Consider the following 27,847-nt stretch of genomic DNA (forward strand, 5'->3'; position numbering starts at 1 on the left):
CACCTGACACAACAGAGACAGGTCAAGGTCCCCCTCCTGTGGGAGGATAGCTTGCAAGGTTACCACCTTATCTCTAAAAGGAGTGGTTGGAATCTTGGGCACATATCCAGGCTGGGATCTCAGGACAACATGAGAGTCTGCCGGCCCAAATTCTAGGCATGATTCATAAACAGAGAGGGCTTGGAGATCCCCTAAACTCTTGATAAAAGTGAGCACAGTCAGGAAGGCCTTCTTCATAGTCCAACTGACTGAAGGGGCTCAAACAGATCTCTCTGTAAGGCCTACAGGACCACTGAGAGATCCCAAGAGGAAATGAGGAGTGGCCTTTGAGGATTCAACCTCAGGAATCCTCCTAGGAATCTGATAACCAGATCGTGCTTCCCCACCAATATATAATCTAACTGTCATGTGGAGCCACGGGTGGTACTCCTGGACCACTAATGTGGACATCGCCCTCCACAGAGCCTGCGAGTTCCTGAGTTCCTGCATGCTCCAGTTGGGACCACCCTTGTACAGACCTTGGCCTGAACACCCGCAGGACAGCCACGGTATGCTGAGCGGACACAGCTTGTCCAGGAGCAGTATAAGCTCTCATCACACGACAGGAGTTAACTTATATGCTCTGAATGGGAGACCCGGATGGCCCCTCCAGGTGGCAGGCATTTTGCATGCAAAATGCACCACAATCGCTCTCTCCACCTGGGGGACCTCCATGTATACCCTCATTGGACCGCTGTCAAGGGTGGTGAGAGTGGAGGAACCAGTGTATCGTGTTATGGCAGAAAGGTGCCTTCCACGATTTCCTCGTGCACTTCCAGGAAGAAAGGAACTGGGGCAAAGTGCGGCTGAGTGTTGCACTCAGTCTCCAAGAACCAATCACTTAATCAAGAGCGCTCAGGACAGGGTGGAAGAATCCACTCCAGCTTCATACTCTCTGCTGCCCAGGTAAGCATGGCTGCCATATCAGCGTCAGGCTCAGACCAACGCATCAACTTCTGATTGGTCAGACCAACCCTTCGACGCTGCGACAGACAACTCATCCTCATCGCAAGCCACGAATGAGTGATTGAACCACGCTTAGGCGGGCTCTCAAGCTCACTCAGAAACTCTACTGGAGAACACGTGCGGTTGGAGGAACGAGATGTCCGCAGGAATTCATCTGGCAAAACGTCTCCCGTAACATCTCCTTGCTCTCCTTCAGTGCACATCATCGTGCCTTCGTACCCAGAAGTAGAAGGACCAGGATGAGAAGCAGCTGAGGTGACTCACGGTCTTTTTAAAAAGAATGCAAGCCTCAAGTGCAACGTGCCGATAGCCATGTCCACACAAGAAGGACATAAACCATCCACAACTTAACCATATACACTTATCTATAAAGGCAAGGGAGAACCACTGCTTATGCCACAGATCGGACAACAAGGAGAATGAGAGATGAATGCAGTGCTGCATCTACCAGAGAGATGCTGCATCAAGTATTGTGTAAAGTATTGTGACATTTTGTGGTTGTGATTCTCTGCACCTGTGGTTACTGGACACCTGTGTGAATATTAGGAGCACTGACCTCATAAATCCACTAAAAATCATCATCATCAAAAACAAAAACAAAAAAACAGTTGATTAAAAGTAATCCACTGTACACACTTGCTAAAGGAAGAGGAATCAATCTTGCCGCTCATATTGATAATGATTAATAATCTTTGATAGTTGCTCATCCTGACTGTAGACGAGTTTGACCCAGAAAAGGACACACTGGGAGAAATGATAGATGACAGCAGTGATTCACTCACTCGCTCGCTCATTCGCTTTATGCTCAACAATTAAAAGCTTTGTCCCCACCAAGACCCATAGCAGAGTATTTATAGTGCTCTTCCTCCATGGACCGGTGTTTTTTCCCTAACATTATCTTCTCTCTCTCTCTCTCTCTCTCTTTCTCTCTCCCACACACACACACACACACACACACACACACACACACACACACACACACACAAAAATAACTGTAGATTTGTACCTCCGAATGAAAGGCAACAATCATCTCAAGCAGCAGCGCTCTTCTAGGACGGCTGTCTTTCCCAGCCTAATAACATTGTTCAGCAAATCGGAACGGGTGCGTGCTGCCGGGAGAGAGGCGACACAGCACGAGTTTGAAGGAGCAAATTAATTTCTGTGCCGCTGCATGCCTGTCTAGGAGACGAGTGTGTGTGGGGCACTTGGGGTGTGGGGCCATTCGCTCTCTTTTATCAGGCGGGGCAGGCCGCTGTTCCTCTGCCCCGATTCCCCGACCTCATCATAGCCTCACATACATCACCGCTGCACATCCCAGGCTGCTTATCTTCTTCACTCTTTCTTTCACGCTCTTCCCTTCATACTATACCTCATCTATAAATCTATCATGTCATCCTGCCCCTGACCTGAAATATCAGCGACCGCCTGCGACAAGATAATTAGAGATTTTTAATCCTGCTGGGGCGGATGGTGTGGATGCTTGTGCGCATATTGGGCCTCATTCATGAAATGAGAGCAGAACGGATTTCTGTTTAAATAATGGTGCATTTTTGGTAATAAGCTAAAAATAATGCCTTTATTTTTTTTTAGTTTTGTGATGATACTTAATTTATACACTAGCATTCAAAGGTTTGCGGTCAGTAAGATGTTTTTGAAAGAAGTCTCTTGCATTTATTTGATCAGTAAAAAGAGTAAAATTTTTATTATATTGTATAAATTTAAAACAACTGTGCTCTCTTATAATACATTTAAACATGTAATTTATTCCTGTGATGTAAAGCTGAATTTTCAGCATCATCTCTCCAGTCTTCAGTGTCACATGATCCTTCAGAAATCATTCTAATATGCTGATGTGATGCTTAAAAAACATGAAGTTTCATAATCAATGTTGTAAACAGTTAATATTTTTGTGGAAACCATGACTTTTTCCAGTTTCTTTAATAAATGAATAGTTCAATAAAAAAATTATTTGAAATAGAAATCTAAATGTTTTAATCTAAACAATACAAATGACTATACTTTTCATTTTGATCAATTTAATAAATCCTTAGTATTACTAAAGTATTAATTTCTTATTTTCTAGTGTAAATGTTCCATGAATTTTAAACGTTCTTCATGGAACGATCGATGCTGATAAAGAACCTTTTCAACTACTTTTTTTTGTTTTTCCAATTTTGTTTAGTGACACAATAGGTGCAGAAATTACACTTTACATCATCAACAACAACAGAAATCCTGTTCAGATAATTTAAAATAGGCTATTTTATCTGTCTTTTTTAAAAATATTTTCCACTTTTTTCCTGAGTAACGGATGAGCGCCGCCATGATGGATTCTAACTTCCATTTGTGTGCTCTTGTGTTCCGGTCTCCATAGAAATCCATGTTTAACTGGGGTAAAAAAGATTGACCAAATTAATTAAACTGAAACTTTTTCAGTATAAATAAATCTAAAAATGTGCGCAGGGTTAAGCTGTGCTGTTGTTGGCTGCCACAGCAGCAATATGCTTAAGGAATTCCTGTAAAGTACTTGTTTTGCATACCAGCAAATCAGTCCACCCGGCACTGTATGACTTGCATAAACGATGACAGCACTTGCAGCACTTAAGTTAAAATGCTGTATGTGAAATAATAAAATAATGTGTGCTCTTATCATTTTGTAGACGAAATCTTGCAAACTTCGCCCGATTGGGAGCTGCATATGTGCCCTCATCCATTTTCAATGCAGCTAACCTTGTCTAACTTATCAATCAGCTTCATGTCAGCTAACTTAATGTCATCGTCCCACTCATTAAATAATGACAGCTGAGTTACTGCAAAAAGACAGTCATTGTGGTGCCATGTGCTTTTTAAAACCATTTCCATAGGTTTAACGTTATATTATCAGATCAGAAAATACGTTAATTTGATTAGAAACACCAGCGACCGGAAATGTAAAGCATCATTCCGGTCCGGCGAGACTTCCGTGTTCAGGAAAAAAAGTGGATAAGATGAGTTCTAGTCTCTGTGGATATAGAGGACTCCATTGACACTGAGGGCATCTCTTTTATTGCTCATCCTCTACCTCCTAATGAACCCAAACTCACTAATAATGATCCTGGGTGTCCTTCAGACCAGCAAGGGCGGCCAGAACCTTCACACACACTCACACACACACACAATAGCCTTTACTGCAGTGCTGGCTAACTCTCAGACTTTTAAGAGCAGGAGCTAAATTACCCACAATGCTTCAACAACTGCAGACAGAAAACGTCATACACTTGAAAACTGGAGTATAAAATGGAATGAGCTTTTTATAAAGTTCCAGTATTATGCACAAGAAACAATAAAATATGAATATTATTAATGCTAAGCATGACTTTCGATGACTTTCAAATATATCCTCTTATCCACTCTCTTGTGTGCATTTTATGTATCAAACAAGCCACGTTAGCAACGCTATAGGTTGAAGCAAGAATTAGTCAAAAAGCATGCAAGCACCACTGCATCAGCGTTGTTAAACAGCGCGGCTCTCTCCCGTGGGAAATATGGCCGCATAAACAGCCCCTCAAACCAGAAAACTTCAGCAAAATGAAGTAACTAATCCCAAACAGTATTTACGCCCCTGCTGGAGAGACTCAATTAGTGCTGGCTATGCAGGAATCAAGCTGGGATGGAATAAGTTAATTGGGATCAATCAGCTCTGAACTCGACTGTTTCCCCAGAGTTGGATGCCTTAGGCAAGCAGGACCTGACGGCAACTGCTTGAATGATTTGTTAACCACCGACCAGGTTGTTGGTGATGCGGCTGAGCGGCTCTGACTCAACACAAACTGGAAAAGCAAGGGAGAATTCAATGTCATCCCTGCTACTTTGAGATGTGACTCAAAGAGAGCGACAGGGGGTAGGGTACCACTTTCAGAAAAATATACTGTATGCAGGGGGGACTGCTGTATTTAATGCAATAGTTCATTTAAAAAATAAAATTTTGTTCAATCATATATTATCTACAAGTATAGTTTTAAAAATATTCTTTTAAGATTTGAAGTACAGACTCAGTATAACTAATCACACTTCTTTTTCACAAAAGGGCTATCTTCTGTTTAATGAAAGCAAATGGGCACTGGAGCTGTCAAGCTCCTAAATGACCAAAAAGCACCATGAATTCAGTTTTTACGATTTGTACACTATAGTCTTCTGAATCTATACAACAGCTTCATGTGAAAAACAGACTAAATTTAAGACATTATTAATATGAAAAAGCTTCCCCTCTGTTTGCTCAAATCAAATAGCAGAATTAGATGCATAATGTCATGTTTGACACATGCAACCTAAAAATGAAACCTGTCATGATGCATAAAGATGCCAAATTTGTCTCTGTTCTCTTTCATTATAAGGAAACAGGCAAGGATATTTTTTAATGGGACGAGGAAAAGTCATACAAGTTTGGAATGACATGAAGGTGAGTAAATGACTGAATTTTAACTTTTGGGTGAACTGTTCCTTAATAATAAATTATGTTTGAAATGAAAAATGTAATCTTGTTGGTGACAGTTCAAGAAAAAAAAAACTGCTCAGACGTACAGTGAATTTATACTTCTCAGACGCATAGCAACAGTCGACCACGAACCATCAGCTTAATAACACAATAAATTAAATGGACTCAAACACTTTGTGCAACCTCACTTCTTCAGTATGTCTTAATGAAATCAATATACTGGACGTGGGCCCATGTCCTAATGCAAGAAAACTAGATTAGATTGACTTGTATGTCTCTGTAATTAAATAAGGCCATACTGAGCAGCTGCACACAGTTATTTACTATTCCATCCACTCATTGAGCTTCAGTAAAGAGCTTGTGTGTGTATGCAGACATTTACCTCAAATCATTTTTAACTGACCTTGCCCGAGACTAGATCGAGTGACGGTAAGTTTCTTGGAATGCATTTTTAATCATTTCTAATTGAATTTTTAATTGAATGAAACAAACAAACCCACATGCACTCGCAAAAATGGCTGTAAATATTTAAAACATTGTGATGGAACTCAAAGTGAATGTGCAGTGTAAACGGGTTTTAGGCTTGAGACTCACGTCAGGATATTCTTTAACAGGCACATAGAGTTTCTCTTGGAGCTGAACGATGGGGCCGACGGCGTCCGGGAGCTCGGAGCTTCTCTTCTCCGTGCTGCCGTTTAAAGTGTCATTGTACATGTCCTTTCGTACCCTGCTGATCTCTGAAATAAAGAGAAACACATGCACCAACATCAGTCAGGATACAGACTAGGCAAGAACAGGATTTTAACTATAGTGACAGGCTATATGCTACATTTCCTTTACCAATGGATTATAAGCACTTTAATATGGCAGTAGAAGAGCGCAAATGCTCCTTAAACACTGCTCTTAAACCTAATGAACCATTCAGTATGTTACAGCGTAGAGCATGATCCTAGATTAACAGTTTTGTTGTCTGACAATATGGTAATCAAACAGTTTAGGGTTGCGCAATTACATAATTGAAACAATTGTGTGATTATTAATCATTAAATACACTCAATGTGGGCCTCATGATTCAGTGTTTTCAGCAGTCTCAGAGAAGTTTTTTTTTTTTTTTTTACAAAGTGCATTGTGAATGCAAAGCAATTCAGGTTCACAATATTTTCACATTCCAAATGTTTTTGGCAGCTACAAGTTGCAGTATTACACAAAACCAATATTGAAACAAAAAAAATGTCTCATAAAAGGCCCTTTTAACCAAATGCATCAAAAATGCAGTAAAAACTGTAATATTATGAAATATTATTATAATATGTAATGTAATAACTTTTATATTTATATATTTTGATACAGTTTAAAATTGTATTTATTCCTGTGATGCAAAGCTGAATTTTAGCATCATTACTCGTGATCTGGTTTAAAATAAAGCATAAGAAATTATTTATAGTTTGGTGTTTTGGATATATGGATTTTTTTCTTTTATTTTTGTCTGTGTTTTCTTAGGGGCTTCTTGATGCAGTTTAGAAAGTTTAAAAACAACAGCATTCGTGTGTTAAAGAAACAGCATTCAACAGCATAATGTGTTGGTTCTTTGGTTCTTTTAAAGAGACCTCAAGTGTGAACACTTTAAAAGAGTAACTGTTTCTATGAGAAGCAGAGCATAAGCAGAACATGACTTAATGTGGAGACAACTGACATGCTTGTCGCTTTCACCACACTGTTGAACATGAAAACGGCTACTTTAACCATCATATTTAAACAGTAGCAGTATAAAAGATTAAACAGTTTTATTACAATTCAAAACACAATATTTGTCAAAATAATATTTGCCAATATTTGGCTAAATCGCACAGCTTTAAATCAGATTTTAGCTTTGGAACACCCACATAAGAACCGTAGTATAAAGAGACTCCAGACTCCAGGCTGACATCAGATGGATGTTGGATGCTGGACAGTTAGTACATTTGAACAAGACAAGCAAAGAACACCTCTGCAAGAACAGAGAAAACGAAAGTGACAAGACATGGCCTAAGAGAGCTTCTTTGTCTCTGAACAGCTGTAAAACCACAAAAGATCTTTCTAAGAGGATATGACTACCTTCTGAATAACCTCAGGAGACATATATATCCATTTTGCCTGGAGGCCCTGGTGAGAACTGCCTCTCAGAAGCAACCAGCTTTGCTCTTTTTCCAACGTGCCATAGAGCCGCAGAAGCAGAAGAGTATTTCTAAAGTCAAAAAAGTAAATAGCTCTTTATGCTATTGTTGATTAATCATAAAGAAATTCTGGTGACAGACCACAGACTTCAACCTGCTGTACAAATGGTTTATTTACAATCATCTCTGCAAATTAAACTGCGATAACAGAAACTATTTTAAGATAAAACAATACACACTGAACTCCTGATGTTCAATACACACTGAAATCCTGTCCTGTTGAGGTCCACTGCAGGAGAACGAGGGAAGATGGAGAAGAGGTAATCACTGTTATTACATGTGATCTGTCACTTAATAAAGTGAGTAATAACTGTCCTTTTCTGAAACCTTCCTCTATTATTTCTGAGGAAAAGACTAAGACGAGGAACAAGAGAGAGAGAGAGGCAGTGAGTTAGAGAGGAAGTGAGGGCTAAAATATGGTGGAAAAGACAATTAAAACAAAGTCTGTTAATATTTCATATAAGACATTAAATATCCCATTCCCAAGCTGCTGCCACTGTTGTGTAATTCTATTACTGGATGAAGAATCGGCTGGTGCAGTTCTCAGAGGCAAATTGAAGAGGTCGGTTTGTAATTACAATGGAGATCGCACACTTGCATGGACTCACCGCACACTCACAACAAGAAGGACACACAGAACACACACAATTGTGTCCTTTCTCAAATGCAGTATGTTGTAAATTTGACACTTCTTGTGAGGTCATGGGGAATTTGTCTTGAAACTGTAATTACACCTAATTTGAGCAATTAGAAAAAAGCTCACGTGATACAGCAGATGTGCATTTGGGTCCTCATTAAGAAAACATGCAGGTTTTACATTTTACATGCATATATCTAGAAAAACATTAATTTCACCAACTTCTAACCCTTTAAAACCTGACAAATGAAATAATAGTCTGAACTATGGAATAGTTTACTGAACCCTCAGATAAAAATAAAATGTGGCCTTTTATGGCTCATATAGTAAGATAAAGGAGAATATGGAGCTCAAACTCGATGAGGAAAAAGCACCTTGATTTTATTCAGACGCCCAAACTGAGCAAAAATATGAAATGTTGAGCAGTTGCTGATATTTATATGCCCAAAAAGTTGCATTCTGACAGCTTGTAATGTAATTTAATGAGATTTTCATAACAGCATAGCAGACTACTTTAAATGCATATAAATATCAGCAATCAATCTATATCTCCTAGTTAGATGATATTAAAATGTTTAGTTTTATTATCAAACCTCTGTAGTTTTTATTCTGGGGCAAAACATATAATGCAATGCAATACAATGATGACTGAGAAATGAACAAAAATGCATAGCATTGGATACTCCCATTTTAACATGATTTTTCTACGAAGTGATGTATGCATAATCAAGTAAACCTGAGTCGCTTCAGTCCAGTACATGTTCATCTTGAAATACTACTAACAATATAACATTTATTCTTACATTTACATGTTCATCTTGAAATACTACTAACAATATAAAATGTATCCTTACATTTACAAAAGCATGAAAACATGACCTGAAGGTGAACATTTTTACAATTATACTAAAAACCCCTTTTACTTGCTAAAAAGTATAAACCAAAATTGAGTATTTTAGTTGCCATAGAAATTTGCATATCAAATATGATACAGAAGGCTAAGAATATATTACATGACCTCAAAGCTAATACACGTGGACTGAAAGCTACAAAAAAACAACAACTTTGATTTAATGTTGCCTAAGCAATCTACAAAATATTCATACAGCTTTCCATTATAATAGCCTGTGGACCGAGGTTGCCTTGGACAGACATTTCAGCTAAACGTCTATTTAATGGTGGTCTGTGCTCATATCAATAAATCGCTTCTTAAAAGAGCCCTGTTGATGGCTATAAGTGAGGTAGAGGCCCCGGGCTTTATAGCAATGTTGTTATCAAAAGTGATTTAAGCTTTTCGCATTGACATTGAAGGCCACCGCCAAGAAAGATAGTGGCATTGAAGAGAGTTTCCTCTAAGGTTGGGTACACAAGAGTGATGGCTACAGCATCTGAACACTAGAGCTGATGTTGAAGCGTGCTGGCATAGATAATATAGACACTAGAGGTAGTGTTCAAATGTGCTAAGCCTACGCCTTTTGATCTGTGATGTGTTATGTAATTTGTGGGGTTTTGGTGTATTGTTATATGGCTCTGTGGGATACTTAATTCTAAATTAATCAGTCGCGACATTCCGAGGTATGGTATTCCCCCATAACAGCTGGTAAAAACTAATAACACAGGCTCATCCGGGGAACTGAAGTCAGCGCTATATTCTTGCTAGGAACAGTTTTTTGTTTATAGTAGATACTAGAATGTTAATATTTTGTTACTCATTTGTTCTTGTGTTTCATTCATTAACAACGGAACCGTATTATATTGAAGTGTTACCAAAATAAAATAAAAAAACTAGTGAGTTAAGCGAGTAAAATTAATCAGCAAATTAATTAGATACAAAGAAAAAATAATACTACACTTTACAAGTATCTCAGGTGCTTTTGTGTAAATAAAAGTCTGTATATCCAATGAATTAAATACTTTACAAATAAAATGTACTTATTTTCATTTGATGATTGCCTATTTTAATTTGCAGCCTGATTGATGCAAATCAAAAGATTATTCATAACAAATAAATATCTGTCTCAGCGCAGAAACATCTGCTTCACATTACATAACAACTAAAAAACAAGCCTTAAAAACAGGAATACTTTATAAATCTGACTGATAAGCATTTGAAGGTTTTTTATAGAATCACTGATAAAGACACATCTGTGACCGAACATGATTTAAAGTCTGCATTAAAGCACTAAGCACTGGACTACATATTGCTCCCATTGTGATCAGCAATGCTATCTACTCTGGAAGTGAGAAGACTAGTTTTCTGTTTGCTGTCAGACTGTTCTGTTTGCAGAAACCATTTGACTCATTTCTATTGTTGCATACAGTCATTGTAATGCATTATCTGTAACACTGGAGAGTATCGCAAATTAAATAAAACACACATGCATACACATTATACTGTATGTGTAGGCAAGGCTCTGATTGTGATTTCAATGACAAATTGGCCTTGGCAACAAGTATCCTGTAATGATAATGATAAACACCAGCCAGCCCATACAGATTCCCACATTAGCACATCACAAATTTACCCCGAGGCCGTTAAGTCCCTGCCACTCAGTCTGTATACCACAGCAGAGATGCCGAGAATTAGCCTCTTCCTCTCTGGAGCAGAAAACGCACATCCTCCGCTGGCTCTAACAACTGTGAATTAAGCTCCATTCTTCTCCAGCTTTCAAAGGCTGAGTTACTCTGAGCCGTCAGCTGTCATACCGCTAACAGCTGTAAACACCATGGAAATGCACACAGGAAAATATTTTGTTACAGACCAGTCAAACTCATTTACCAAACAAGCTCAAAGCCCAGGCGATGCCCGCAAGAGCACGCTGAATGATTTAATTATACCGTCCGATCATGTTGGACCATGAGGAGACGTTTATAGATGCTCCCATCCAAATTCAGAGCATCTGAAGGCACAAGCAGAGGAGAATGCATGATGTGCTCAGGGTTGTTTTCTTCATTGGCTGATTAGGGAGGGATGTCCGGTGGTCAGATCAGGCCCCAGACCAGAGGATGATTAAACTGTCAGTGGTGATTTATGGACAGCGTTATTACAGTGTTTTTTAGTGATTTGTCAGCTTTCTTGCCCTCAGAATTCAATCATTTTCCTGTGCCGGCCTCCAGGGCTGGACTTACCGCACTACTAAGCACGCAACAGCCACCTGCGCACATACTGATACACATTCTGGCACACATTCTGTGCACAGACCTACACAAACGGCCCATGGTGTGATAGATTCCCTCCGCCTTCCTCCAACACAGATGTGGAGTATGCATGGAACTTAATTACAGAAAACAGCTGAAGAGACCAGCTCAAACCAGCGTAGATTTGCAAGCTGCTTTAGGTTAGTTTATGCTAGTTAGTGCTGGTTGATTCAGGTCTTAGTCATGCTATTTACCTGCAAACCTAGCTGGTCGACGAATGTAAAACAGCTGAGCCAAAGCTGATGGCATATATTAAAATTCTAATATATGTATATTTATTTATTTATTTATTTTTTTCCTAGACCGCTGAATTTACAACCACGTGGTAAAAAAGTTGTATTTGCTTTCTGAATTGAATAATGATGAAACAATGTGAAATAAATAATGAACGTCTTTCTACTAAGTTATCCTTGTAGGCTGCATGCAATAACATACAGTGTGACCAATTAAGAACAAAACCAGTGTAGACTAATTAAATAACAAATTATTATTTTGAGATCAAATCTTTCATTGACTGAACTTATACTGAATCCATCATATCTTCACCAAAGGTAAATAGTAACAAAGTAGATTTCCTCTGTTACATTTTTGGAAACAAAAGGTGGGTACTTAAACTTGAATACATTTCTAATGAAAAAAAGTACTTTTTATATATATTTTATATATTCTTTTACATATCACAGTCTACTTTTTTACTCTTACTCAAGTAACTATAAAAATTATTACTTATTGAGTATTTATTTCTATAAGTACTTTTACTTTTACCTGAGTAAAGTTTTTGGATACCCACTTCTGATGAATGAATATATAATTTTATTTAAAGAAATAAATACTTTTATTCAGCAAGCATGCATTAAATTGACCAAAACTGACAGTAAAGAGACTGATAACGTTGCACAATAGTTCTATTTTAAATAAATACTGTTCTTTTGAACTTTTTCTGTTCATTAAAACATCCTTGTAAACAGAATACAATGATTTCTGAAGGATCATGTGACACTGAAGACTGGAGCAATGATGCTGAAAATTCAGTGTTGGCATCACAGGAAAAAAAAAATACATTTTAATATACATTAAAATAGAAAACAGTTATGTTAAATTGTAAATATATTTCACAACATCACTGTACTTTACTGTAAAAATAATAAGAATGGAATATAATCAAAATTCTCATGAATCAGAACTTAATCGAATTGGGAAGTACATATCAATAAACACCTAACCTTAATTTTTATACAGTTGAGGGGGCCCTGCAGGATTCAAAACTAATTTAAAACATATGATGATGTCAGGTCATGTGAATCTTTTCAAAAGCCCTGCAAAATTGTTCTTGTTTCCCTATTTAAGACTGTAGAAAGGAAAGGACACTTATATTCATCCCAGTGATGCCTAGTCAATACACACAATCCATTCTTTCTGTCAGTACAACACAATCTGCCTACCAGATCTCCCACAATCACATTCACCGAATGACCCTCAACAACCGCTCAAGTCTATCTCGGCAGCCATCTCTAATCGTAATCACAGCTCCGCTCAATCAGAGAATTTCACACCGCAAACACCAGCAGCTGCAACCGCGTGCCTCCGCTGGCCTCATCAACATCACCGCTGACACCGGGCTTTCTTAATATTAATCAAAGAGCTGGTAAATTACGGGGTCCGACTAGATGACAGTTTCAGCTCAAATGATAGCCGCGTGGTGACATCACAAAGCGCTATAGGTGGCAGTGCCTGTGGCAAGGCCTTCATCTGAACAGATGGATACAGTACGACATCACAGACTCTCGCTGCATGGAGAGACGCATGTGGTGAATGGAAAGAGAGAGAGAAACAGAAGAGACATTAGAAGAGGGACATATCTGCACAAACATAAGCTCAAAATCAAGTTACTTCGTGAGCAAATGCCTTTTGCATAAAAGTGAAGTGTGTAATTTGTGCACAGTTAACGTTACATAAAAATATGTATATTCTGAAACTGTTTTCATATAGATTTCCTGAACACCATCTCTGTTTACAATTAGTCAGACAAACAGATAAACACTGTTGTTATTGTTAAATAAAACTAAAAGTATTGAAAATATTAATAATAATTATTATTATTATAATAATAATGACAAAAGCAAAACATGAAAATTAAAATAAAATAAAATGAAAACAAAAAATGAAATAAAAAAATACATATTAAAATGTATTTAAATTATTTTAAAACTACACTGTACTCTGATGTTAAAATACAGAAATTCTGAAATCACATTTTGCTCAAACATTTCTAATCAAATTATGTTATGATATTTACATTTTGTTATAGCTCTGCACTTTTATGCACATACAGTAAATTTAATAAAATGTTAAACTTAATATAATATATATATATTATATTAATATAAAAACACTAAACTCTAACCAAAGTCTTATTTGTGCAATTTTTAGGAAGAGCTATCTGTTTTGTTTGGCTAATGCCAGATGAGGGACTCTTCAGGAAACCTGTTGGTCATTATTTTTCAATTTTGTGATGCTAGTGACATAGAAATTACACACTTTACCTTAAAATTAAGCGTAAATGAGAGCTCCATTAAGTCTCTGGAGCAGCGAATGACACAAATACAAAGAGAAACAAGTGATATTCTACTCACACTCAGCAGTAAGAGTAATTGGCTATTGTTGAAGGTGGTCTTAGAGGTGGCTGTGGGTATCAAGTAACAACAAAGAAGTGAGCGGCATGACAGCACAGAAAGATAGTGATATTACAGAGAAGACACAGAGAATAAAAGCTACACCTGACCCAGCAACAGACATGAGCAAAGCAGGCTTTTACTGACACACTTTCCAGAGCAAAAAGAAAGGAGAGAATGAAAAGACAGAGTGATGAGAACATCCTGAAAGACAGAGAGAGCCAGGGTAGATGACATCCTTCTGTGTTTGTAATTACGTGGCTCTGTCAGAGGCGACTGCATCGCGAGCGAAGGTGGCAGTGAGGAGGGAAAAAGGGGGCGCGCTCTCAAACTGAGATGCCATCTGGGCCTGCGCTCTCTTCGGAATGATAATACTGCCCAGCCCTCCAAAAAAACCTGCTGCTTCCGCACTCACACACACACACATACACACCAGCGCTCGGGTGAAAAGAGAGCACATGCTCGCTGGTGTGGATGAGATGCAAACAGCAAGACAAGTTGAACAGAATCTTCCGGATTCCTCCAGAGAATGAGACGGCTAAGCTGGATGGCTAAGATAAGACACGAGTGACATGCTAGCAACTGAAAGAGGTTGAATACAACCAACTTGCATGCTGGTTTCTTAGTACCTGCGACCACAGCCAATTAGAAGGCCTGAGTGAGGGGAGGAGGAAGTATGACATCATATAAACAGAATATGTGAATCTGGCTACATTTTTGAAAAACTCCAAAAAGGAACCTAAACATACAAATCACTGGTGTTTCCAATTTTTTTTTTATTATTATTATTTTTTTAAAGACACTGGGCTGTTTAATAAACCTGCCTCTCCAGAGGAAAAAAGCAGCATTGCTTATAGCACCTCTTGTGGACATGTCACCAGATAAGTAACTATAAATAAGCAAACTATACCCGGAGCAGCATTTTTCAGGTTTTCCAGAATTATAGCCAGAGTTATGTTTTTTTAATGAGTCTGGGTTAACCACTGGCGTCTGAATTTTCAATAAGAAAGAACTTCCGAGTATCTTTCCAAGAGTCTTATCATGATGGTGTAAATAAAGAGTGAGTCAGCAAGTTATCAGTTGGAGAACTGCTAACTCAGTCCCATGCAACAGCACATTCTGGCAAATACAGATTGTTGCCAGTCAAGGTTAACCAGCATGCTGGATGTCAGGAGGAAGGTTGTGGGCTTCCTCTCCACCCCAACAATCAGATTTTTGGTTGTTAAGTTTGTGTGAGACTGGAAATGCACTCAATGCACTGACGCAACACATTGTGTCCTCCCGCACTACCGCATCAATGGACAACGACAGCGGCCACCTGTGCCTGGAGGGAAAAAGTCCCCCAGAATGCAATGGTACAAGCAGGGGATGCTTCAGTGGCGCAAAGCCCAGCCATGAAAAGGAAGGAGGTGGATGCGGTCTGTGCATCACCGGCTCTGGCACAGACCCACTTCAATTAGCTCAGTGTGCTGTGGAAGGAGCAGAAACCATTGCATCAGAGCGTCTGAACACACACTGGCTCTCCTGTACAGAGAACACACTCATTGGGAAGACACACATGTGCTACTTCCCATGCAAATACAAACGGGTCATTTCTGTTAAGCGGTACCTTCTGAGCTCTGCAACTTTTAAAGAATATGATTGTGTGTTGGTTTAAGGAAGTATTACTATAAAAAAGATAAACCAGACATTCAGAGATATGCCGTGTATAAGATCAGACAATAATTTTGTATACAAAATATATTTTATTTATTACAAAAATAATTACTACTTATTATTTTTTTATAAAATATATAAAAAAAGTTTATTATATAGTATACATTATATATAATATTAAACTATACAATAAAAGATGGCTTGTTTTACACACTATAAAACAGCATTCACAAGAAAAGCTAGAAAACCAACACATTTTAGACAGATAGATAGACAAAAAATCATGCATAAAATAAATAGATTTCCATTCAGATTTTAGCATCCAATCACATGAAAACATCTTCTCAAATCAAAGTAAAAAACTTCATTATTTAAATTTAATTCCATGATCACTTAAGATATTGTGATAAAATAAAACTAATATGATTTCAATTTTTAAATATTGAGTTTAATATATTATTCGGTATATTAAGATAAACTGAACTACACAACAAGAAAGACTCAAACCTACTAAAATCCAGCATCCTGTTCCAGGACTTCGCAGTGAGTGGATAATCTATAATGAATTTACATGTTCATATATTTCTGTGCTTTTGTCCCTTGTGTAAATGCCCTTGTGTGTTAAAAAACCTAGATCTGTCTACTTGCTTTGTTGTATGTAATGATTTCTGCCCTATTTAAAAGTGCAAGGCAGCACCTTCCTTTTCAGAATGCCACTGGTGCCATTTAAATAAACGTAGTGGGGAAGGGGTTTATCCCTTTACCCAGAAAAGGCAGCCCAAGGCCTCGGGGCAACTCCGGTGTGTATGTGTGTGTGTGCTGTTTAGGCACATTTATAAAGGAGAGAGTATTTGTGTGTATGTGTGTGCTGCCTCAGGAGGTGCTGACACAGAGAAAATGATGGTTCTTAGCGGTGAGTGCTACTAAGCTAATATGCAGAAGGATGGAGATTCTGCTGGGCTCCATACGAAGGCCAATATATTGGCTACTCTGTCACACAAACACACGTCACATGCCTCCAGGCTCTTTCTCAGAACTACCAAATCCTAATAACTTGCAGCAAAATTCATGCTGTACAACTAACCAAGCCTTTAAATTATCCCTCCAAAGCCCTCTGCACAACTAACTCAGCTGCTCAACAACACATCAAAACTTTTTGAAATAACGATCTCAGCCTTTCTACACCCCACTACTCTACTACACAAACTGAGCCCTTCAACAGTTCTCAGCGCTTTAAAAATATCTCAAATTCTACTACACATCTAACTCAAAATTTCAATAACACCACAAACTCTAGCAATGTTAAGGTCATGAGTTCGATTCCCAGGAAATGCATGATAAAATCTACATCTTCAATGCAATGCCAGTCACTTTGGATAAAAGCATCTGCCAAATGCATAATATAAATGTACCACACAACTATCACAACCCTTCCATAGGGCCTCAAAATTCCAAAAAGACCTAGTAAATAACTAACTCAAACCTTCAACAAAGCCACAAAGCTTTACTAGACAACTTAACCCGTAAATAACAACTGAAAACTCTGTCTCAGAACTCCACTACAGAGTTAACACCTCAGAACATAACTATACATATAAGACCACTCTTTGTTAAAGGGATGCTCCACCCCGAAATGAAAATTTTTTCATTAGATCTCCATTACATGAAATTTTTTTCATTAATCTTTTTTCCAAGCTTCGTTCTTCTTCGGAAGACAATTTAAGATATTTTGGATGAAAACTGGGAGGCTTGTGACTGTCCCATTGACTTCCAAGTAAATTGCACTGTCAAGGTCCAGAAGAGTATGAAAGACATAATCAGAATAGTCCATCTGCCATCAGTGTGGAGAGACACAGAGGAGGCAAATTGTTGAATAAAGTCAAATATTTTTGTTTTCTTTGCATACAAAAAGTATTCTCGTCGCTTCATAACATCAGATTGAACAATGTCTGTCATACTTTTCTAGACTTTGACAAATGATTAATGACAAAATTTTACTTTTGGGGTAGAGTAACCCTTTAATGACTCAAAACAAAATGAACTCAGCCCTTCAAAAATGACTCAAACTCCTGTACACAACAAACTCAACCAATCAACAATGCCTCAAAACCCCACTACACAACGAACTCAACCCTTCAATAATCCCTCAAAACTCAAATACACAACTAACTCAACCCATCAACAATAAATCAAAACCCCAATACACAACTAACTCAACCCTTCAATAACCCCTCAAAACTCCACAACACAACTAACTCAACCCTTCAATAAACCCTCAAAACTCAAATACACAACTAACTCAACCCATCAACAATAAATCAAAAACCCCAATCTCAACCCTTCAATAACCCCTCAAAACTCCACAACACTCAAATACACAACTAACTCAACCCTTCAATAACCCCTCAAAACCCCAATACACAACTTACTCAACCCTTCAAAAACCCCTCAAAACTCCACTACACAACTAAGTCAACCCTTCAATAACCCCTCAAAACTCCACAACACAACTAACTCAACCCTTCAATAATCTCTCAAAACTCAAATACACAACTAACTCAACCCATCAACAATAAATCAAAACCCCAATACACAACTAACTCAAACCCTTCAATAACCCCTCAAAACTCCAATACACAATTAACTCAACCCTTCAATAACCTCTCAAAACTCCACTACACAACTAACTGAACCCTTCGATAGCCCCTCAAAAACTCTGCTACACAACTAACTCAACCCATCAACAATAAATCATCAACTCCACAACACAACTAACTCAACCCTTCAATAACCTCTCAAAACTCCACTACACAACTAACTGAACCCTTCGATAGCCCCTCAAAACTCTGCTACACAACTAACTCAACCCATCAACAATAAATCAAAACTCCACTACACAACTAACTCAACCCTTCAATAAACCCTCAAAACTCAAATACACAACTAACTCAACCCTTCAATAACCCCTCAAAACCCCAATACACAACTTACTCAACCCTTCAAAAACCCCTCAAAACTCCACTACACAACTAAGTCAACCCTTCAATAAGCCCTCAAAACTCCACTACACAAGTAACTCAACCCTTCAATAATCCCTCAAAACTCAAATACACAACTAACTCAACCCATCAACAATAAATCAAAACCCCAATACACAACTAACTCAACCCTTCAATAACCCCTCAAAACTCCACTACACCACTAACTCAACCCTTCAATAACCCCTCAAAACCCCACAACACAACTAACTGAACCCTTCGATAGCCCCTCAAAACTCTGCTACACAACTAACTCAACCCATCAACAATAAATCAAAACTCCACAAACACAACTAACTCAAACCCTTCAATAACCCCTCAAAACTCCACTACACAATTAACTCAACCCTTCAATAACCCCTCAAAACCCCACACACACAACTAACTCAACCCTTCGATAGCCCCTCAAAACTCCACTACACCACTAACTCAACCCATCAACAATGAATCAAAACTCAACTACAACAACTAACTCAACCCTTCAATAATCCCCTCATCAACTCAAATACACAACTAACTCAACCCATCAACAATAAATCAAAACCCCAATACACAACTAACTCAACCCTTCAATAACCCCTCAAAACTCCACTACACCACTAACTCAACCCTTCAATAATCCCTCAAAACTCAAATACACAACTAACTCAACCCATCAACAATAAATCAAAACCCCAATACACAACTAAGTCAACCCTTCAATAACCCCTCAAAACTCCACTACACCACTAACTCAACCCTTCAATAAACCCTCAAAACTCCACTACACAACTAACTCAACCCTTCAATAACCCCTCAAAACCCCACTACACAACTAACTGAACCCTTCAATAGCCCCTCAAAACTCTGCTACACAACTAACTCAACCCTTCGATAGCCCCTCAAAACTCCACTACTACACAATTAAATCAACCCATCAACAATGAATCAAAACTCAACTACAACAACTAACTCAACCCTTCAATAACCCCTCAAAACTACACAACTAACTCAACTCATCAACAATGAATCAAAACCCCACTACACCACTAACTCAACCCTTCAATAACCCCTCAAAACTCCACTACACAACTAACTCAACCCTTCAATAACCCCTCAAAACTCCACAACACAACTAACTCAACCCTTCAATAACCTCTCAAAACTCCACTACACAACTAACTGAACCCTTCGATAGCCCCTCAAAACTCTGCTACACAACTAACTCAACCCTTCGATAGCCCCTCAAAACTCCACTACACCACTAACTCAACCCTTCAATAACCCCTCAAAACCCCACAACACAACTAACTCAACCCTTCAATAACCCCTCAAAACCCCAATACACAACTTACTCAACCCTTCAATAACCCCTCAAAACTCCACTACACAATTAACTCAACCCATCAACAATGAATCAAAACCCCACTACACCACTAACTCAACCCTTCAATAAACTCTCAAAACTCCACTACACAACTAACTGAAAACCCTTCAATAACCCCTCAAAACCCCACTACACAACTAACTAAACCCTTCAATAACCCCTCAAAACTCCACTACACCACTAACTCAACCCATCAACAATGAATCAAAACTCAACTACAACAACTAACTCAACCCTTCAATAACCCCTCAAAACTCCACTACACCACTAACTCAACCCTTCAATAAACCCTCAAAACTCCACTACACCACTAACTCAACCCTTCAATAACCCATCAAAACTCCACTACACCACTAACTCAACCCATCAACAATGAATCAAAAACTCCACTACACAACTAAGTCAACCCTTCAATAACCCCTCAAAACTCCACAACACAACTAACTCAACCCTTCAATAACCCCTCAAAACTCCACTACACAACTAAATTAACCCTTCAATAACCCCCCAAAACCCCACTACACAACTAACTCAACCCATCAACAATTAATCAAAACTCAACTACACAACTCAGCCATTTGATAACACTTAAAAACTCCATTACATAACTCAACCTTGTTATAAAGTATTAAAACTCCTCTAAAAATGAACTAAACTCTCTAAACAAGGATTAGAGAAAATTGGTCCATTAAAACTTAATCAAGACATCACTGAATTAATATTGATTACTTAAAAGGACTGTGAAAAACTAAGGAAGTGTGAGTCTAGTTGTCAAAAAACACAGAATCATTCTGTGCAACTGAGACATTCAATTTGTGTGAAGAACTCAAAACACTCAGGCACTGAGATGAGAACAAGGCTGGTGACTGTGGCTGTCTTTTCAGAGACAGACAAGGTACTCCATACAGCACAGGGACATCAGATGACAGGTACACACAGTCTCAGCGTTGTTCATATTTCAGTTAGCAAATGAAGTGAAGCACAGAATGCAAATCTCCTCTCTGCTCTGGCCTCTCTGATTGGCTGTCACCTAATTGTGTTGCGCTGTCACATGACGAGACAGTAAGGAGTTAATAGGTTAATTTAAGAGAATGAACAGCCACACACATCACATGCTTTAGGAACTGAAGGTCACATTTATGCTGAAAACATGACTTTTTAGCATCAGCATCTTACCCTTTACTAAAAGTCAGATCCATACTGAGTTTTTAGTGTGAAACACAATTAAAGTCATACAGAAGTATGACAAAACGCATTACTTTGAAATTGTAAATCTACAGTGTACACGAGCAAGCCCAGATCTAACAAATCAAGGGCGGTTATGGCTTTAGTGTGACGATGCTATTAACAGGAAAATTTTTGGCTGCGTACTGACATTATAATAAAAACCTGCGAGAGCCATTAGCCTATAACAAAGAATTAAAATGCACATTTGGTGTGCAAAGGGTATGAGATAAATCATGCTAAGTAGCTAAGGGAATCGATCATTTCTCAGATGGCCTGAATTGCTCTTTATCTATATTAAACAGAAGAGTCTAATGGATGGCACTTTAGATGGTCCCTCCGTGTCCTTTATAAGGCATCTGCTTGGGCCCTAGCCCAGAACATTTGAAAATCATTCAGAAGAGGCTACATTCTATTAAATATCTCTCCCGTACCTTGAACTTTGTGCTGCTGACGAAAGGTAAACACATCAATCACCTTTTGCTAGCCGAGCAGCAACAATCCCCAAATCTGACCAAGCGTTAACTTCGAATCTGGAGCAGACTGTAAAAATAGCCCAATGACAAGAACAATAGAGGTTCGAGCAAGACCAACATACTGACATGGATACTTTTACCAGATAACCTCAGTACTGCTGAAGACAGTACTGACTGGCCAGCAAACTCGCCAGACCTGAACCCCGTAAAGAATCTATGGGGTATTGTCAAGAGGAAAATGAGAAACAAGAGACCAAAAAATGCAGATGAGCTGAAGGCCACTGTCAAAGAAACCTGGGCTTCAATACCACCTCAGCAGTGCCACAAAATGATTACCTCCATGCCACACCAAATTGAGGCAGTAATTAAAGCAAAAGGAGCCCCTACCAAGTATTGAGTACATGTACATTAATTGAACATACTTTCCAGAAGGCCAACAATTAACTAAAAATGTTTTTTAATTTTTTTTTATTGGTCTTATGAATTATTCTAATTTCTTGAGATGAGTGAATTGGTGGGTTTTTGTTAAATGTGAGCCAAAATCATCACAATTAAAAGAACCAAAGACTTAAACTACTTCAGTCTGTGTGCACTGAATTTATTTAATACACAAGTTTCAGAATTTGAGCTGAATTACTGAAATAAATGAACTTTTCCAAGACATTCTAATTTACTGAGATGCACCTGTATATCTTTTCCCTGATCTGTTGCATCTGTATGCAAAACTTTTTAAAAACACAAAAGAAAAACTTAAGTTTTTAGTACTGTCATTACTCGAGAATTATTAATCATGATTATCTACATCATACAATATTAAACCAAAAGGCATACTATTACTGAAATACTATTATTAGTTTTATTAATATATATATATACACTGTATATATATTATATATATACACTGTATATATATATTGTTTTAAAGTTTTTGTTTAATTGTGTTTTATTTTGACTGTATCATTTGTCTGTATCATATATATATATATATATATATATATATATATATATATATATATATATATATATAAATACATACAGGTGCATCTCAATAAATTAGAATGTTTTGGAAAAGTTCATTTCAGTAATTCAGCTCAAATTGTGAAACTTGTGTATTAAATAAATTCAATGCACACAGACTGAAGTGTACAACTGTACACATATGTGTGTGGTGGTTCTTGATGCCTTGACCCCAGCCTCAGTCCATTCCTTGTGAAGTTCACTTAAATTCTCGAATCGATTTTGCTTGACAATCCTCATAAGGCTGTGGTTCTCTCTGTTGGTTGTGCATCTTTTTCTTCCACACTTTTTCCTTCCACTCAACTTTCTGTTAACATGCTTGGATACAGCACTCTGGGAACAGCCAGCTTCTTTGGCAATGAATGTTTGTGGCTTACCCTCCTTGTGAAGGGTGTCAATGATTGTCTTCTGGACAACAGATCAGCAGTCTTCCCAACTTTTCCACAACATTCTAATTTATTGAGATGCACCTGTACTATGCATATCAGGCCATGTCACTTTGTAAAGAAACACTACGTGCCTGCATTCTTTAATGTACTTGCTGGTGCCTATAGATGGTCCATATACACAGCAACCCTTAATAGTGATAAACACTGCATTTAAATGCAGATAAAAGTTAAATAACCAGCAAATTGATTAACACATTAGAACTCAGGTACCATCTCGCCTGAATATGAATTATTTCAGGTTATAGGATTTCGCTCTCAGAGGCAACAGGCAAGGATAAGGAACGACAGGAGACCAAAATCTATTGACATAAACGAGCTCAGATGTTGCCTTTTCATTCACCCTCTTATTCTGAAATCAATACATCTCTGTCCGTGTAGGTAGATTCTTTTCACACTCTCCTCTCACCCAGTCTCCCGGCAAGCCCGTGGCGGACTGGAAACTTAGTCAGCAGTCTGTGAGAAACAGTTTCAATTACACAAAGTGCTTTTAAAATGAGGGATGTGAATGCATTATAAAGCTCAACGTTGATGTATTCACTAATAATGACGGCATCACAGGAAGCCGGCCATAATAATCCGCAATGATATATAGAGTAACTGATAGAAGCAGAAATGGAAGGGGGTTGTCATGTGATTGATTTCTCCTTGAGATGAACTGGCGCTGCTCTTGAGCGAGGAGAACTGGGGCACATGACTTTGCGACACGATGACCCCGTGACCCCTGTGCTCTGGTACATCAAGTACTGTCTGATGACAGTCGCTCTGTGTGTGTTCTTCGTTTCTGCTCTAATGACCCTTCAAAGTCATCTTGTGACAGGAAATGATGATGAATGAAGGAAGCCATGCTTACCTGAAATAGCATGACCTGCACTCTTAAAAATAAAGGTGATTAAAAGGTTCTTCACAGCGATGCCATAGAATAACCATTTTTGTTTCCACAGAGAACCATTCAGTCAAAGGTTCTTAAAAGAACCATCTCTTTCTTACCTTTTTATATTCTGAAAAGCCTTCTTTCACCACAAAGAGCCTTTTGTGAAACATGTTAAAGGTTCTTAATGGAACCATTTAGACTAAAAAGGTTCTTCTATGGCATCGTGAAGCACCTTTATTGAGTGTATGCTGTGATGCCATCCTTATGTATCAGTTACATCTGTTGAATGCACAATTACCTTTTGCTTTCAAAGCATCTCAAAATATCCCAGTGTACATCAAGGCAAAGAGCTAAACTTAAACTATACTTAGTATAGCTGGCACACAACGGGTCTCAGAACATAAGATGAAGTAAAACTCACCACAGGAATCTGCCTACAACCTACTGCAAACTCATAAACTAGTAATCCAAAAAGTAAACAGTCACAATGTAGATGCAGAGGCCATCAAAGTGACATTGAAAGGATTAAAATAGAATCCAAACTGAAACTGGACTTCATAAATGACTGGAATAGAATGCTCTATATGCAGTGTACCATGCAAACAGAACAATAATAAACCACACAGGAGACTCAACAATTGTCTAACATGTTGCTGAACTAACAATGCAATACTCTAACAACCGTAAAACACATAGCAAACAAACACTGAGTCAGTTTTTTATACTGATACCTTTCAGTACTAAAATGTATTTTATTATTAAGAAAATTCTTCAGTATTTTCATATTTTATACATATGTAAATAAATATATAAATAAACTTTGTCTTACAGAAAAGACTGAACGTTGAATATAAAATTATTTCGTTGTAGTTCTTAAAAACAACAACAACATTATTTAGTTTTGGTTATTATCCTTTTCTTAAGTCCTAAAAGGAATGTTGTTTAATATGATTTTATTATTATTTTGTTGTAGTTTTTAAAAACAACATTATATACTGTACATTCAATAATGATGGTTAAACTCTTAAAACTAACACATCTCACAGTGTGCATCATTTTATGCTTAATAAAAGTTGAGATTTTTGAGAATCTGGCTCCTGAGATCAGTCCAATTTGTGAACGAATCCTTCAGTGAGATTTGTGAATGGCTGACTGACTCAGTTATTTAGTCACCGTGGGTCTTAAGTTAACAGCTCACTGGAGAAGAAGGAGGTAACTATGAGATGTCATTGTATGGAAAAGAGCTGCATGAAGATTTTTCAAAATTTCTCTTTTTTTGTTGTTCCACACAAAAACACATAAACATTTGGAACACAATGAGAGTAAATGATAGAATAATAATAATAAAATATTGCATATTTAGATTCACTAAATGCTATTTTTAAGCTAACATTATGAAATACATTGAATTTACTATCCCTGAGTTGCACTGAGATGCTTCTCGTGTTGTAAGTCACCTGAATCTATCTCTAGCTGCTAATGAGTACACACCTCATTTCCTACTCCTCTAATGCCACAAAGTGAGAGAGATTGTAAAGTGTCCCTGAAAGGACAACTACTTTACAACTAAAGACAGAGTCCTAAAGAAGTTAATTCTGGGTAAATTGACTTTGACCCCAGTAAAACTCCTCAGGATTAATTAATTGCTCCAATTAGGTGATCAATGTGGCCACTTAGACTAATTGTCAGTGGAGCATGTGCTTCTCCAGTCCTCATGGGATCTTTAAGGAGCTTTCATGAAAAGGGCTTTTCCTGAAAGTAAACCGCGTTTTATTGAAGTTTTAGAAGGCAAAGTCATTAAAACGGGTCCTCAGAGTGTGATTATCAGCACACCAGATTCTTATATGAATTTGTGTCAAAGATTAATGACCACTCTTAGTGTGTTTGTCCTGTTTGAGTAGTGATAAGCGAGCTGTTATGTAGGTTAACTACAAGTGTGGTAGGATCTTGTTTTTGTCAATGAGGTTTCTGAGTTTTGTTTAACAGACTAAACAAATTCCTGACAAGTGGGAAGATTGGAACCGTCTAGTTAACTTATTGACAACAAAGTATTTTTTCTTTTTATTAGCAATGTTGAAAACAGTTATGCTGCTTAATATTTTTTAGGGAAACTCTGATACATTTTCTATTCATCATTTGATGAATAGAAAGTCCAAAAGAACAACATTTATTTTAAATCAAAATCTTATGATCAATTTAACACACCCTTGCTAAATAAAAGTATTATATTTTTCAAAGAAAAAAAAAAAAAATCCTACAGATCCCAAACTTTCGAAAGACAGTGTAAGAAGATGTATAGCTGTATAGTAGAGTTTTGTTTGTGAACATCTAGTATATGCTACTAAGAGCCTCCAACAAAACATGGAATAGCTTTTAAAAATTTGATGCCACTGGATTTTTTTGGGCAAATCAGGTAATTAGTTATTTTTGAAAAGCACTCTATACCTTGTAAAGAGGACTTTGTTTCCAGGCAGACTGGTGCACCAAGACTCCTGGAAGTTGCACAGCGCCAGCCAATCAGATTTCAGCCAGCTCTTGCCATTTTTGTGGGGAATATGCATCAGACTGTCAGTGTCTGTGGGTGGTCCATTGCCATGCCGTCTAAGGCTCGACATCCAACTAAGAATATCTTGAATTTAATTCAGAATGTTTGAACATGGCACTTGAGTGCCTACTAAATAGTATGTACTTACAGTCACTAAATTGCAGCAGTAAGTTATTTAGAAACCTTTTACGACACCATAAAAGAACAATTTGGTGTACAAACCATGAATGACCACTGAGCATTACCATGCCTTACGGGCCCACATACATCTCTGTTTCTATTACCGTCTCTATTCAAACAGTAACTAACTCCATTCTCTATGGATGTCAGCAGCACAACTTTGCCTTATGGGCCTTGTACTGATGGCAGCGGCTGCTCCCCTGATTAAATTCATCACCTTTATTACAGCGCCGAGTGCATGGCCTAGCATGGCTGACTGCTTCTGTTGCCCATTGAGAGCATTCATCTGCAGTAACAGGGGAAGGGGTTTACGCTTGGTCTGTGCATCAGCCTATGAGCATCACGTCTGCTTCACACAAATGCATCGCTCACAGGTGACATGTCAGGGCCGGTCACACGTCTCATATCTAAAGGCCACAGCACCCTTCAGAGCGGAGAGAAACATTTATTTAAATAAATGCACATTTAGAACACTATATTCTGGGTTGTATAACCTATAGTAGGTATTACATTTCAGAAATCTAGTTAACGCTGCTGCGTGAGTGTTTCCAATATGGCTGAGGGAGTGATGGTAAATTTGACATCTTTCTCTCTTCCCATGGAAGCTATTGTTTTTGTTTTGCTATTGGAGCAAATGGGAATGCTACAAACATATCTGTTGTATTTTCTGTTTACCACAATAAAAGTTTACCCAACTATGATGACTTTCTCTTCTGAGAACTGTGGAAATGTGGGCCCATTGGAAATGTCATATCTGAGAACTGTGGAAATGTGGGCCCATTGGAAATGTCATATTTTTGTCTTTTTTTTCTATAATCTTCACAGA

At 37.9% G+C, this 27,847-nt stretch overlaps 1 protein-coding gene across 7 annotated transcripts in view; it reads right to left on the bottom strand.

Annotated features, from left to right (window-relative positions):
• Window positions 1-27,847, bottom strand: part of LOC109100471 (protein quaking-like) — a 94,809-nt gene that overhangs the window by 62,070 nt on the left and 4,892 nt on the right. For all 7 annotated transcript variants that reach the window (XM_042768484.1, XM_042768486.1, XM_042768482.1 and 4 more), the window contains exon 2: window positions 6,074-6,216. In XM_042768484.1, the coding sequence (XP_042624418.1) occupies window positions 6,074-6,216 (143 nt within the window). The remainder of the gene's footprint in view (window positions 1-6,073; window positions 6,217-27,847) is intronic.

This window comes from Cyprinus carpio, chromosome A13 (assembly GCF_018340385.1).
Source record: "Cyprinus carpio isolate SPL01 chromosome A13, ASM1834038v1, whole genome shotgun sequence".
NCBI classification, from domain to species: Eukaryota; Metazoa; Chordata; class Actinopteri; order Cypriniformes; family Cyprinidae; genus Cyprinus; species Cyprinus carpio.